Here is a 13,669-nt window from a genome sequence, read left to right as displayed (position 1 = left end):
ACAGTTAATGTGAAGGCTCACAAAGACTCATCAGAAGTTTCCTGCTGCTCTGGGGCGCTGGTGGCACAGTGGTTAAATCTTTAAGAAGTATCCTGCTCTGCATGACTTTTTAGCCTATTTTAGCTTGTTGTTTTGGTTTAATCCCACGAGAGGAAATTCAATGTTACACTCTGTTATTGAGATATGCTACACACACAGGCTGAAATACACACACATGCACAAACAGGATCTATGGACATGCACTAATCGAGCGATATTAAGTGAGCAGCGAGCGCTCCTGAGCTCAAGAGCACCTCAGAAGAGCGCAGGAAGTGTACTGACACCTCTCCTGCTAGCAGGCAGAAAATGCCAAACAATAAACCTTTAAAAACATTAAACATCTAAATCAAACGTCTGTGAGGATCCTTCATTTTGAGTGAAATTTGGCGCCCCCTGTGGACATAGCAGGTAGTGTGAAGTCCCCTTTAAAACTCTGGTAATCTGGATTTTGTCATCCTTTCAAGTCTGTACCAAGATCAGGGTGATCCTATATCAAGTTTTTATTTGAACAAATGGGATAAAAGTGAGCTGGATTATGTGATCCTTGGTAAAAGAAAATCTGGATCATTATCTCAAACCGTTTGAAAAACTGGGTCCTGATCTTTCCTTCAGGAGTTGGTGGAGACCAAAACAGAGCATGAAGGACGGCAAATATTGGATTGAAACTTGTCAGGAGACTGGAGAAACGGCTCCTTATACCTTCCTACAGTGTGTTGCTCAAAGTCTCTTTGAAAAAACAACTTTGTAAAAGCAGCTTCACAATGCAATGAGTTTTATCAACTGGATTGTAAAGTTCTTCTTCCACAATGGAGTTTTTTAGCGTGCACAATGTGCTACATCACCATGAAAAGCAACAAAGAGTCTAAAGTGACCAAAGTTAACAAAGCAAACTAAGTCTTTAAAACGGGCGTGATTGACAGATAGAAAACATGGCAGAGTGAAACAATGCATCTCCCTGATGTTGCCTTTCTCATTCAGCACAATACAAAGTGCTGCGGGATGTTTTGGTTGTATGAGCCAAAGTTAAGTGCGTCTCGGATACAACAAAGCATCAGAACATCAATCTGGGCTTATGAGAAGAGAATCTTATCGAATAAAACCTCTTATCGAATAAAACCTCAACAAGCCATTAGCACGAGACAAAAGATAGAACAAAAAGGCAAGAGGATCGTTGCTAATTCAGCAAAAGGGAAATCAATGGTCCTCTCCCTGTTTTGTTATTTTTTTTAACTTCTGAAGCTATAGCCAACGTCTGTCTACCTGTGAAGCCTCAGTGACTCCCCGACTGTCATTCTTTGATGAAAGCTGGGTGCAGAGGAGTACAGGTGGGGGGGGGGGGGGGGGGGGAGAAACACAGTGACTTAAAAATCTTAAACCTCACACATTTCCTCTGTCAGTGCAGCTCTAAAACTAATGCTGTTAGCCTTCGCCTCACATCGCCTCCTCTTTGGTCTCAAGGAGCTATGCAAATACAACCCCTTCAGTTTTTTTCTCTTCCACTTTGTTTTCTTTTCACACCCCTCCCTCAAAGCCCCCCCACCCCCCTCTTCCACATCCTATTGTTCTGACTACCTCTTCTCCATCTCCTGTAGACGACATGACAGAGCTTCGCCTCCCCTCTTGTTGTTGCTGCTTCTCTCCAGGGTAGGGGGAGAAATGATAAAAGCTATTTACAAGTAACTGTAGGCAACAGAGAAAAATCCAAGACACAGAAAAGTAAATCAGGCTCGTTTTCTTCTCTTCTGTATTTCTTTGATGCCGGAGCCATTTGTGATGCCGTGTTGTGAACTGCAGCACAGAACAGCGCGGTCCTGAGTGACTATTTAGAAAGGGAGCGAAGCACTTTTTAGGGACTATGCCGACTCCTGCAGATTGTATTAGGCGTGTTTGTTGTTGAAAATGGAAGAAGACATCAGTCCTGCTTGGAAACACATTGAAAGGCAGAGACACAACTCCTCAGTACGTCTCAATACATCCATTCATTTGGCAATCTGCCGAACCGAGACGCGTGCAATAGAGGGAAGGATGGACAAATTCACAAAAGGATGAAGGAACTTTTTGGGGATGCTATACTCTACCTGTGCAATTGAGACACAAAAAAAGCGCACATGAAAGGTAAAATACACCCCTAACTACGCTGCAAAGCCAGGAATTGCTCGTGTTTCAGTGCTGTTTGCATGTTTATTCTACAAAGATATTTAGAATCTGTACACAGGGGTTGTGATTTTCAGAATGTGAAGTGTGCTGGTTTCCGTTTGAAGTACATTTTTTAGTCCAAGCTGAATTGACCAATTTGGTGTAGACAGGTAAAAATGGTCCATGTGGACAACAATAAACATCCACGCTAATTTCACACCAGCAGTGGTGATTCTCGGGTCCTCTGGGGCCCAAAGTAAAAATTCATTGGGGTCCCCTCCAAACAGCGTTTATCACCATTATGTCCGCCCATGTCCCGACGCTTACTTGGCTTCCTCTTTCTTTTTCCACTCCCACACAGATAATTCCTCTTCATTTTCCTTCGGTGACTTTCATTGACGAACTTTGGTTTTCACAGATTGCTAAATCTTTAGAAGTTTTTGAGTCTTGGCGACTGGCCTGACAAAGCTTTGATGTTTTACTTTTTTTTTTTTTTACTAATCCAACATGGTGCTATTGTGGCGATCAAATGGTGTTCCCCTAAATTGCAGTTAAATCCCATTGAATGTGTTTGTTTACAAGCTCATATCATTGAAGTTTGGAGAGAAGTTTGGTTTTCAGGCTCTCTTTTCCTGCTTGTATCTTTGAGTGTTTTCACACCTGTAGCTCGTTTGTTTTGTTCCAATTGAGATGATAAAATGAAGCATTTCCCCCTGGATCATCCTGAGTTCAACCTTCACTAGTAACATACCAACAAAATGAATCATTGGTTGACTTGGAGCAGCGAGGCGTTAGCGCATGAAGGAGAGGGACTTTGGTAGAACTCGGAAGGACGAACTCCCATGGTTCAGAAAACTAGTTTGGTTCAGAGAATGTTCAATTTGAGTGAATATGTGAAGATCTGTGTTGCTGGTTGAGCTCAGTTTGTAGGGCAGATGCCCCATGAACAGGTCACAGGCTCGACCCCGTCCTGACGCTATTTGGTGCAAGTCGTCCCCCACTTTCTCTCCCAGCATTTTCTGTGTAAATTCGGCTTTCCTATCAAATCAAGGGAAAAAAGCCCCAACCAAAAAGACTTTAAAAATATGTGCAGGGTCTAATTTTGCCAGTCTTCTCCCTCGGTCTCTCAGCTCTTCATTTAAATGAGGATCGAAGTGAGCTCTGTTTGCACGAGAGACCCTCGCAGCAGGGTTTAGGTTCTCCTCTCGACAAACTCAAAATTAGAGCAAATTAAACTCAGTGAAAAACACTTCAGGTGCATGTTTTTGTTGGAACACTACGTGCACAATATCCTTTTGTGATTCGGACCTTGAGACATGGCAGATAGTGGCGGCAAGTGATGCTCAAATCATGGTGCTTTCAGCTTCTGCACTTTTTTTTTGTGTGTGAATTCGCCCCTCAGTGTGTTATGGTATTAATCATGAGTCGGTAAGCTGGTGGTCTATTTCAGGGAGATGTTCTCCAGCCTGCAGAGATACGATTGTGATGCATGTTGAGATTCATAAAACCAAACAAAGACTTTGATGTAAGTGCCACCAGAAACACCGGCTCTCCTGCGCAATGAGTCTTCTTCCTCATCACTCTTTCTCTCTCCCTCCTTTGACAACAGTGTGGTGATCACTTGTTTTTTATTCAACATGCTATAATTGTGGACTGTTTTCTCTAGACTCTACTTGCCAGGAATTACCCATAACCCACCCCACCTCCACCCCCGCGCCGATGAACAATCTCCAACCTGGCCAACCCCCGTTTCCTCTTACTGCCTTGATTGATTCTCACCTTTTCCATTCTTGCCGCTCACCTCATTAACGCAGCCCCCGTCTGCTCGTTTCCTATCTCGCCTCCCACCCCTTCCTACATCCAGACGCCCCCCCCACCCACTCTCCCCAACCACCACCGCCCCTCCTCACTTCCTGTCCTGTCGTCTCTGGAGCGGCGGCCGGCTCGGATTCCTTGTCTCTGGCCAAGGCCCCCGCGCTGTTCTGTAATTAGTATGGAGCATAATAGAGAGGGTTCTTCATCAGCAAAGGTGGGAGGAGTGGGGGCGGGGGGGGGGGGGGGGGGCTGGTGGAGGGCACTGCCGCCATCTACCCATCCATCCATCCATCCATGAGTTTAATCAGCGGCACACAATAGGATGTCACCTGCTCCCCGACACAGCCGCTGGAGAGAAGCAGTGATGCTGTCACAAACCATTTGGGGCGAGGCGTCTCTTCAGGGCCTCCTCTTCCCTCCACGGTTGTCTCTGTTAATTTGGTCTCCCTGGGAACAAGGAAGAGGGAACCCGTGAAGAATCAAGCTCATTTAGTCGCGTTTATTTATTTATTTACCCAGGCTTATCCGGCATGTTCTTCTTTATTGGTTTTCCGTCTGAATTCCCAGAGGGATCATGGATATTTGAGTGCATGAATGTTTGTTTTTTATATGTGTGTTACAGTATGTCACAGACAGGTTATCTGGCCCTAGATCAAGCAGACCCAGGGAGGGAAAGTAAATGTTAGTCTTCCAAATTGCATTCACTGTGATTCTCTGATGTCTGGATGTGAAATAAGTGTAACAGCATTAACTGAAACTAACAGAGAGTAAGGGATTGTCAGAGTGAGCTCAGAAGCATGACTTCATGTGACTGACACCTTTTGTTGTTTGAGAGAAAGGACCATGCCGTGCGCTATACTTTGTTTAGTCATTATCTGTTTGTGCTCTTTACCATATGATATGGTCATGAGCCGTGATGTAATAAGTACATTAAGGGGCGCCCGCAGCCTTCTGGTTAGTGCGTGCATGATAAAATGTACTGCAGCGATTTAACAGTACTGCTACTTTAAATAGATTGGAGTAGGACAAACCAGTAAAATTTAAGGGTCTGCAAATTTGGTTTTCTGATTTTATGAATATGAATTGAAACATTTGTAGCAGGCAATAATGGCAGTGAATCTGAAATTGTATAAAATGGTTTAAAAATCATCTGCAGGGACACATTTTAGTTAAAGGGCTTAGACAGAAACACACATGCACGTGTATATAACTTAATTCATACTACCAGTAAATATATATAATATAAATATAAATGAAGGATTTCATTTTACACACATTGTTGCATTGCAGGTTTTTTTTAATGGATTTTAGATTGAGTCCTCTGTCACAACAGGTTGCATCCAATTTTTTAACACCACACATTGACGCTCACCCATGTGCACTGAATCACCCACTCATTTACACTCACACAGAGACAAGAAAGTGACAATGAAACACATGTCTCAGTGTGTTTTGTCTTCTTTGCAGGGTCCGTGCACAGAGACGCACGCACACACACACACACACACACACACACACACACACACACACACACACACACACACACACACACACACACACACACACACACACACACTGTGGAGCCATGGGCTGCGGCCTGCGCAAGATGAAGCCAATGTCGGAGGAGAGCAGTCCGGGGAAGATTTACTCCACCCTGAAGAGACCACAGGTGGAGACCAAAGTGGGCGTGGCCTACACCTACCGCTACCTGGACTTCCTCATCGGCAAAGACGGTAAGATGTGAACTTTTTCAAATCTGCTTCAAGCAACTTTATGTAGGAGTTTGGTTTGATGTGCTTTGGCGCCGACCAAAGATCTCTGAGTGCTGCTGCACTGTCCAAACACACAAAGTGCTGTAAACACGTCCACCTCTTAGACAATGTGCATTTGTTGACAAGCAGAAGGCAAAGACGTTGTGAGAACCATGTCAAGCTTCGGTAATATTTCCAGATTTTTCGCATATATGACTCTGCTAGCGCCTACAGCAGGTTGTTTTCCAACAGTTTGCATGTGGAGGATTTGTAGGTGTATTCAACTGTTGCTAGGATGTCTACAGGATGTGGCTAACTTGGAGAGTGTAAATTATTACATTAGTTGAGCTAGGTTTGTCAGGCTTTTCTCTTATAGAGTTATACATCTATCTTGAAGATTAACAAGGAAAGGGCAACTTTTTGGCTGAGATTGATTTATGTTTTTATTTATCAATATGCAAACCTGAGACATAACTTAAGATGGTAAGATGTTTTGCTGCAACCCAAGCTGCTAAACATGAGACAACGATGAAACCAAAAAGATGACCTCGACCCCGCTGCCTAAGTTGCATAGTGCTTATAACAGGCGACTGGGTGCTCTGTGGACAGGGGAGAGACACTATTCTACCTGTTGAAAGTCATTACTTTATTAGATTGACTTTGAAACTACTATTTTAAGGTTGCTGTTTTTTTAAACAGAAGACTGCTTTATGTTATAAAACAAAAAAAATAACATTATTTAAGGTCGATCGGATTCAAGCTGTTGCCTTCCTGTCAGGTTGTTTCATGTGTATCAAACAGACGTCTGCTTTCTGCACCGCTCTTGTTTATTAATCAAATGGTTAAAAAAAAAAAAGCTAATGTGGGAGTCCAAGGCGGATTATACTTACGTATGTTTAGATGAAGCCTCAAATCCCTTTGATTTCTGAGGGAGTTTTTCTTCTAAACAGAGTCAAAGGCACCAACTTGAACAGTATAATGCAGAATTCTAAATATGTGCTATTGATCAGCGGTCCCTACAGCCTCTTTTTCCAGATATGTTATGGTCATTTTTCTCTACAGAGTCGTAAAAATGTCTGAATTATTGGTCCTTCCACATGCACAGTTTAAATCATATGAATAGCTCAGGGCTTTTGGCATTATGCTGCCTCATACCTCTGCAAAAAGAGACGGCAATATGCCTCACACATTTAGCAAACGGCTGATATGCACTGCGATCTACAGCTTTGTCCTGAGCAGAATCTCTTACTGACTAATGTCTCCCGTAGTGTGATTAATCTGCCTACTCCTCTCTCTAAAAATGCCATTATACCAATGCGTATTCCCAGTGGAAAACCACAGAGCATTCAGATGCAGAGCAGATCTATCATTGTATATGGAAGAACATCACACTTGCTGTAATTTTCGTCAGGATTTTGTGCTAATGATCGAGTGTTAATTAGCGCCTGCTCCCTGTCTAGCAGCCACTGTTGTAATTTCTTTTCACAAAATTAGTCAGTCATGCCTCCGCGTTGTGCTAATGATATAGAATTTTCCAACCGAATCAACACCAAACAGCCTGCTGGCAGCGATCAATTATGTATGGCAGAGAGTCCAATCTGCAAGACGTGCAAACAAAAAAATGGGGGGGGCAAAGATTTTGTTTTGTACAAGGTCGCAGGTTTTGATCCTCGCAGAAACATGTTTCAGGTAGTTTCAGTATTCAGTGGGTGAGACACCGGCCTGATTCTGGCTCGGGCAAACACGTCAGCAAGCAAACTATGAAGGTGTTGCTCACAGCCAGACTTCATCTGAGGTTCCTTGTGCTGTGGATGGAAATATGGACATGAATCAGTTAGAGAGATAGCTTCCCTCCACACACACACACACACAAGACAACACACACATGCACACACAAACACACACACAGACAAACAAGGCCAGTGGAGCCCCCTACCCTCCCCTCCCCTCCCTCCTGTCCTCAGTTTGAGGTGTTTATGAGATTGGAGGTGGGTGTTGCTTCTGGAGTTGTGGAGACCTGAAGTAAGACTCAGGAGAATTTGTGTGTGTGTGTGTGTGTGTGTGTGTGTGTGTTGTCTTGTGTTTGTGGAGGGATGCCATCTCTTTAACTGATTCACTTCCAGCGTATATGTGGAGGAGTTTTAATGTGTGTCTGTGTTGATTTAAAAAAAATGAAAGTATAGATTGTTTAGATGTTATGGATTAGATTAAGTCATAATCTGGCAATTTTTGATGGAGTCTAGAGACTTGTGTTTTTATAATATCAGGGTATCATTTGGAAACATCCTGACTTTATGGGGCAACAGTAGCTCAGTCTGTAGGGACATGGGTTGGGAACCGGGTTCAAGTCCCATTGAAGACCTGTTGCAGAACTAGTCTTTAAATTGGTCTGGTATCTTGCCGGTTCACTTCCTGAACACTTCCGGGGTTTGACTAAAGAAAGGCACCGAACCCCAAACTGCTCCTTCATGTGCAGCCCCTCACTCCATTAGTGCTTAGGATCCTGTTAGTACATGTGTGTGTAGCAGGTCTCAATATTGGTAATAGTATTTTAGATTTGAATAATAATTTGAGCGTTAAGCTGCTAGCAAGAAATGTCTCTCAAGAATTAGAGAGCCCATAGAACTAACACAGAACTAAAACAAGGGGGAAACTTTGGAGTGAAATTCAACAGGTGATCACTAAAGAAAACTCAAAACAAAAAACAAAAATGTCGCTGTGTAGCAAACCATCTTCATTCTTGGTGTGCACAAGTCTGTTTCCTGCAGTCCCAAAGTATCCAAGAAATAAATCATTCTAGGTATAAATCCTCTAATATAATAAATAACTTTTGAACTTTCTGGAACAATGTTTATGCATTGAGCAAATTGGCCGCATGCTGGTTCTTGTTCACATATAGAACATTTTCTGCAGCCTAATGAGACACAGCCGGTATATTTACATGAAGACAAATTGGTTGTTTACCTTGAATATCCAGAGAATTAATAATGAATCCACAAATAAACCTTCACTCAAGCAACTTTTCTGATCCTATAAGATAGAAAGTAAGGCTTCTCCTTCTTCTCTCCCATTTCTTCTTAGCATAGCTCATTTTTTAGACACACTGCTTTGCTGTTTAACCCTAAAACTAAAAGGTGGTTTGAGTATTTATTGGGATAGTTCTGTATTTCTGATGTGGGGTATAAGGTACTTGAAGGTGCTCAGCTTGGGCTGAAGGCCATAAAAAAAATTCAAAAAGGATTTCTTCCTGCATATGAGTTGAGCTAAGAAGAATCTTAATTCTCCTTTTATAACAGTATGAAGGTCAGACAGAATAAAAGCGCTACAACTCAATCAAATTAAACATGTCTGAAACAGATTAAATATCAATCGACTGTTGAAGGCTTTTTAAAATCTCCAAATTATAAAACAAATTATACCTTGTGAACATTATAATCTAGTTCTTTAGTACTCGGCTGTAGAGACCGGTCTTGAGAAGACCAGTCTGAAGAGCACTTTTTAAAGGTCTCGGAGTCGAAAGCGCTTTGACTTGGTCTCGTCTCGCTCTCAGACTGGGCGGACACTGGTAGAGACTACTACTGATTTTTTTCCACATCTTTACTGTGATCAGAAGGAAAACGCCCTTTCTTAAAGAACAACTCACTTTAATTCATTCCAATGTGACTTTTATCCCCTGGTTATGGCCCCAACCTTCCCGGTGTTTCAGTCTAAGAGTGGCACGCCCACTGCTCACGTGCTGCTTTTTCAGTCTCGCCCTGCCTTGGTCTTGGTCTTGATTCAGTCACATTCCCTAAATGTCTCGGTCTTGGATCACTCGGGTCCCGGGTATGTCTTGGTGTCGGCTAGTTTGGTCTTGACTACAACAGTAATATAACCTGATAACTTCCTTTATGAAGGGGTTCACATTGTTGAAGTCGTGGCTAAGTTGATCAAACACCAAGAGTTGTAAGTGAACATCATCAGATAAATCCAACAAATAACAATTTATAGCGGCAGGAACCCCTTCAGAGTTATAGACAAGAACCTTCTACTTGGCACCAGGGTCCTGCAGCGATAACAACCCGCTCACTACACATGATCTCTTACTCATTAGACTTCTTGTAAGTTTCAAAAACAGAATGACTTCCTGAGCAGCGGCTTAGTAGACAGCACAGGGGTTAAGGTGGAGGTAAATCTGAGGACAGGTGTCAAATGAGGATTGGATTTAGGTTGAATGTATTTATCGGGGGCCGTTAAAGTTGAGGTGAGCAAAGGGGAAATGAATGTGTGCAGGAAAGACTCTTTGTATTTGTGTGTGTGTGCCGGGGAGAGTCGTGGCGCTATATATAGCCATCACTCGGTTATTTCTGCTCATGACAGTTATAGCTGAATTGATGGTGGTGGTTCGGGGGGGGGGGAGGACAAGAGGAAAGGGAGGGGGGTTGGTGATACGGGAAGCAGAAAGATGTAGTGCGCGGCGTGTTTGCTCTGACAGTTGATTAGTCTCCATTAGTTTGTCAGGGTGGCTGGACTGGATGGATGAAGGAGCCGGGGGAGCGTGGGCGTCCGGGACCCACGCGGGCATTTACAAGCTCCCTCGTATGGGACCTGACATGAAGGCGGGGCAAAGACGGGAGGAGGGAGGAGGGAGGAGGAACCGGTGCCTCCCTTTTATTTGTCAAACTGCATGTCTGGCTCATGGCCACATCATTATCTTGAAGTCTTCTCGGTCATGGTGGGGGTTGGTACTTACTGTAATCAGTTTCCTCTTTCTCTGTCTCTCTGTCACTGTCACCACGCCTCTGTCTGTTTCTCTCTCTTGTCTTAAAAATGTGTGTGTGTGTGTGTGTGTCTGTGTGTGTGTGTGTGAGAGAGAGAGAGGGGGAGATAATGTGTGTGTGTGTTTGCCTTAGGAGAACAATCAATGTTTGATAAATCAGAGTCTGTTTGCTCCAGAAGCTGAAGTTATTTTGCTGCATCAGCAGATTTTTAGGGTAAAAAAGGTTAGCCTGTTACTCATGGCTGTAAAGACTTTGTTTCAGGTATGTAAGTGAAGGCAATGATTCATGTCTCTGGCTTTTCTCTACAGGAAATATTTAAGAGGAGGTACAGATTATGAATATGAGAATAGTCACTAGAGCTGTAGGGTTTACACATGAAATGATTGTTTCATACATGACAATGGACTTTCTGCTTCAAGCTCATGTGAGGAACTTCCAGCTGTTTTTGAAACAGAGTGATATTTATAATGAGGTCTCTTAATGAGCTTCAAACACAAATTAGACCATCATCAGCATAAAGGTTGATTTTTCTCTATTTTTGCAATCTAAGCAGGGGCGTGTCTAGACCTTTTAGACTGGGGTGGCCCAACTGGGGCACTGACTCGTGCAGGGTGGCATGAAGTTTGTGCGCACACACATGAATGAAAAGCAATTATTTATCATTTCTGTCTGCACTGATCACACTGACTTTTAAGTAACACAAGATAATACAACGTATTCATCTTAATCCTTCAAAAGGTGTATGTCAAAAGTCGCAATTTAATACATTTTAGAAATTGTAAACAAACATCTGCACCCTGAAAACTCTCAGCTACCTGCTGCAACACAGCCTGAAATGTGGATTTGAACATAATTTCCCACCTCTGGCAAGGCAATTGGCAATCAGAGTTAAGGATTTTAGGGGTGGCACCTGGGGTGGCCAATAAGATTTCAAGGGGGGCCCATGATACCTCTGGCCAACCCTCTGGAAACGCCCCTGAATCTACTGTAAGTGCCTGAAACCATTATTGGGTCTAATAGTCCTGATAATTTTCCTTTTAATTTGTCATTTTATGCTATAAAACGGAATAAAATTGCATGATTGACATCTATGTTGAGGAATGTGGATCCTGTGTGCACCGGATTAGCAGAGTACAGCCGAAAACCTGTGAGAGAAAACATAACAACACAGGAGTAATTGAAATTTCTTAACTGTGAATGTCTGCTTCAAATCTACAGTTTCAAGAATCTGTTCCGATGTTGGCTAAGCCCACCTGACGGGCTTTTGACATTTTACCTGTAAATTAAATGGCTGTTTCCGTTAGTAGGAGTGGCTCTTTCAGCCGATTCCTTACTGCGCAGACTTCGGTTGCAAATTCTCAAAATGTCCGCTCCTGTTACGGGGATATTCTGGCTTCATCCTGTTAAACGGGAGGAGATCCATTTGTATACACAGTCTATATACGTTACGCTCAGATTGGATATTGTATGACTGGATTACACAGGATGTCACTTGTTGTAATTTTACAGGAACACTGCCATCTTTGATGCCAGCATACAGATAATCTGACAAGAAATCTAACATAAATTGTTCTGGAGGGTTTTTGCAGTAACAGGAAGGATTTCTGTGTTTGACTTCCTGCAACCCCTGTGACGACCCTGCATGACCCTTCTGCACAGGCCTCCCTCCTGAGGTAGACTGATCTCCATCTAGCTCCTCCCCTGCTGCACACGAGGGGCTTTACTTACTTTATAGTGTGTTGTAACTCAAAAATAGATCCATGTTTATTTGATCCTGTGAAGCTTTTAGCCGTGCCAGAGAACATTATGCATTCAGAGTGGTTTCTGTTTTGCGTAAAGGGAAGGAAATTGTTTCTTTTTTGCTAATTTGTCCAATTCAGGCACAATTTTCTGTGCAGTGTGTAATTTTGTAAGATAACAGAAAGTCCCTTATTTTTTAAAATAAGAAAGTCAGTAGCAGCAGAAGCATGTTCTGCATCAGCATTTTTGAACTGGGAACAAAATTAAGGCCGCCTTTTTGCTTCCCCATCTTCTCGCTCTTCTTTGGAAATATGCCCTCATGTTGTTGAGCTCACTTCTCTATGACTCCGCTGTGAATAATGTTTGTAATAATTTCTCACCACAGTGTTTGATCATAGCTCTCTGGAACTGCCACCACAACCGCCCCACAGGCCTCTAACCAGCCACCGAATGTACAAAAAATAATGCCTTTCTCTGCACAAGCCTTGATGAAAGGAAGAGTAAATCGTAGGCAATAAAAACCATCTGTGCTAAATATCAACGCAGGACCGCCAGTTGTTGTTGTTGTTGATGTAGCTTTCTGGAGCAGCTTCATGGTCACTCTGCTACCATTCAATAACCTCTGAAGAGCCACTGGAAAACAAAACGGAGAGTGTGTTTGATATTGAGATCATGACCCTACGGGGAGCCGGGAAAACGCCTCGTATAGTGGTGTAAGACGATGTGGAAAGAAGCCATTCTAACAAAAACACAAGCACATCAGAGCCCGGGGGGGATGTGTGGCGTTAGGCGTATGTTAGGCGCCCCGAAATGTGATTTTGAAATGTTAAGAAATGTCAGGAGAAATGAAAATCATACTCAACACGTCGAATCTCTGCAACAGGAAGGTCGGAAATATTGGAATTATGAAGATGTCGCCCTTGACATCAAAGCCGCTGAGCAGACAAATGCACGCATAGGGTTTGATATCATCTCAGGATCCAGACATGTCATTTATATGCAAAACCCCCTGAAGCCCAGGGTCCCCCCCCCCCCCCCCCCCCCCCCTTGTTAAGATGAGCTTTAGCAATGGCGGCAGGTGAGTGACACGCAGGAGCAGCCTCCCCACCCACCCCCGTCCCCGCTCCACTCAAGTACACGACGGAGCCGCGGGAGAGGTCAGAAGGAACGCCGCACGCTGGAGTGGCTTTCCGAGGGGAGATTAGTCCTCGGATGGCGGCGGGGGTTGAGGTGGGAGGGGGAGCTTGGATTTATCCCCTGGCTTCTGAGCTCGAGAGGTGGAATTGAATCGCAGTTATTGAAGGGGAGAATGACATTGAAGACTGAATTCACGGTCATCTGCTTTTTACATTATATTTCCATTATAGTGCTGCTGCCCAGGGTGTGTGTGCGCCGCTCAAACCAAAACATGATTGTAAATTAGATGCA

At 43.4% G+C, this 13,669-nt stretch overlaps 1 protein-coding gene across 1 annotated transcript in view; it reads left to right on the top strand.

Annotated features, from left to right (window-relative positions):
* Positions 1–13,669, top strand: part of LOC109988824 (raftlin) — a 134,589-nt gene that overhangs the window by 14,687 nt on the left and 106,233 nt on the right. Inside the window, exon 2 of the mRNA XM_020640407.3 lies at positions 5,458–5,723. Coding sequence (XP_020496063.2) covers positions 5,576–5,723 — 148 coding nt within the window. The 5' untranslated portion in view covers positions 5,458–5,575. The remainder of the gene's footprint in view (positions 1–5,457; positions 5,724–13,669) is intronic.

This window comes from Labrus bergylta, chromosome 8, assembly GCF_963930695.1.
Source record: "Labrus bergylta chromosome 8, fLabBer1.1, whole genome shotgun sequence".
Lineage (NCBI taxonomy): Eukaryota > Metazoa > Chordata > Actinopteri > Labriformes > Labridae > Labrus > Labrus bergylta.
The sequence above is the reverse complement of the archived record's forward strand: the minus strand, read 5'-3'. Positions and strand labels throughout refer to the sequence as shown.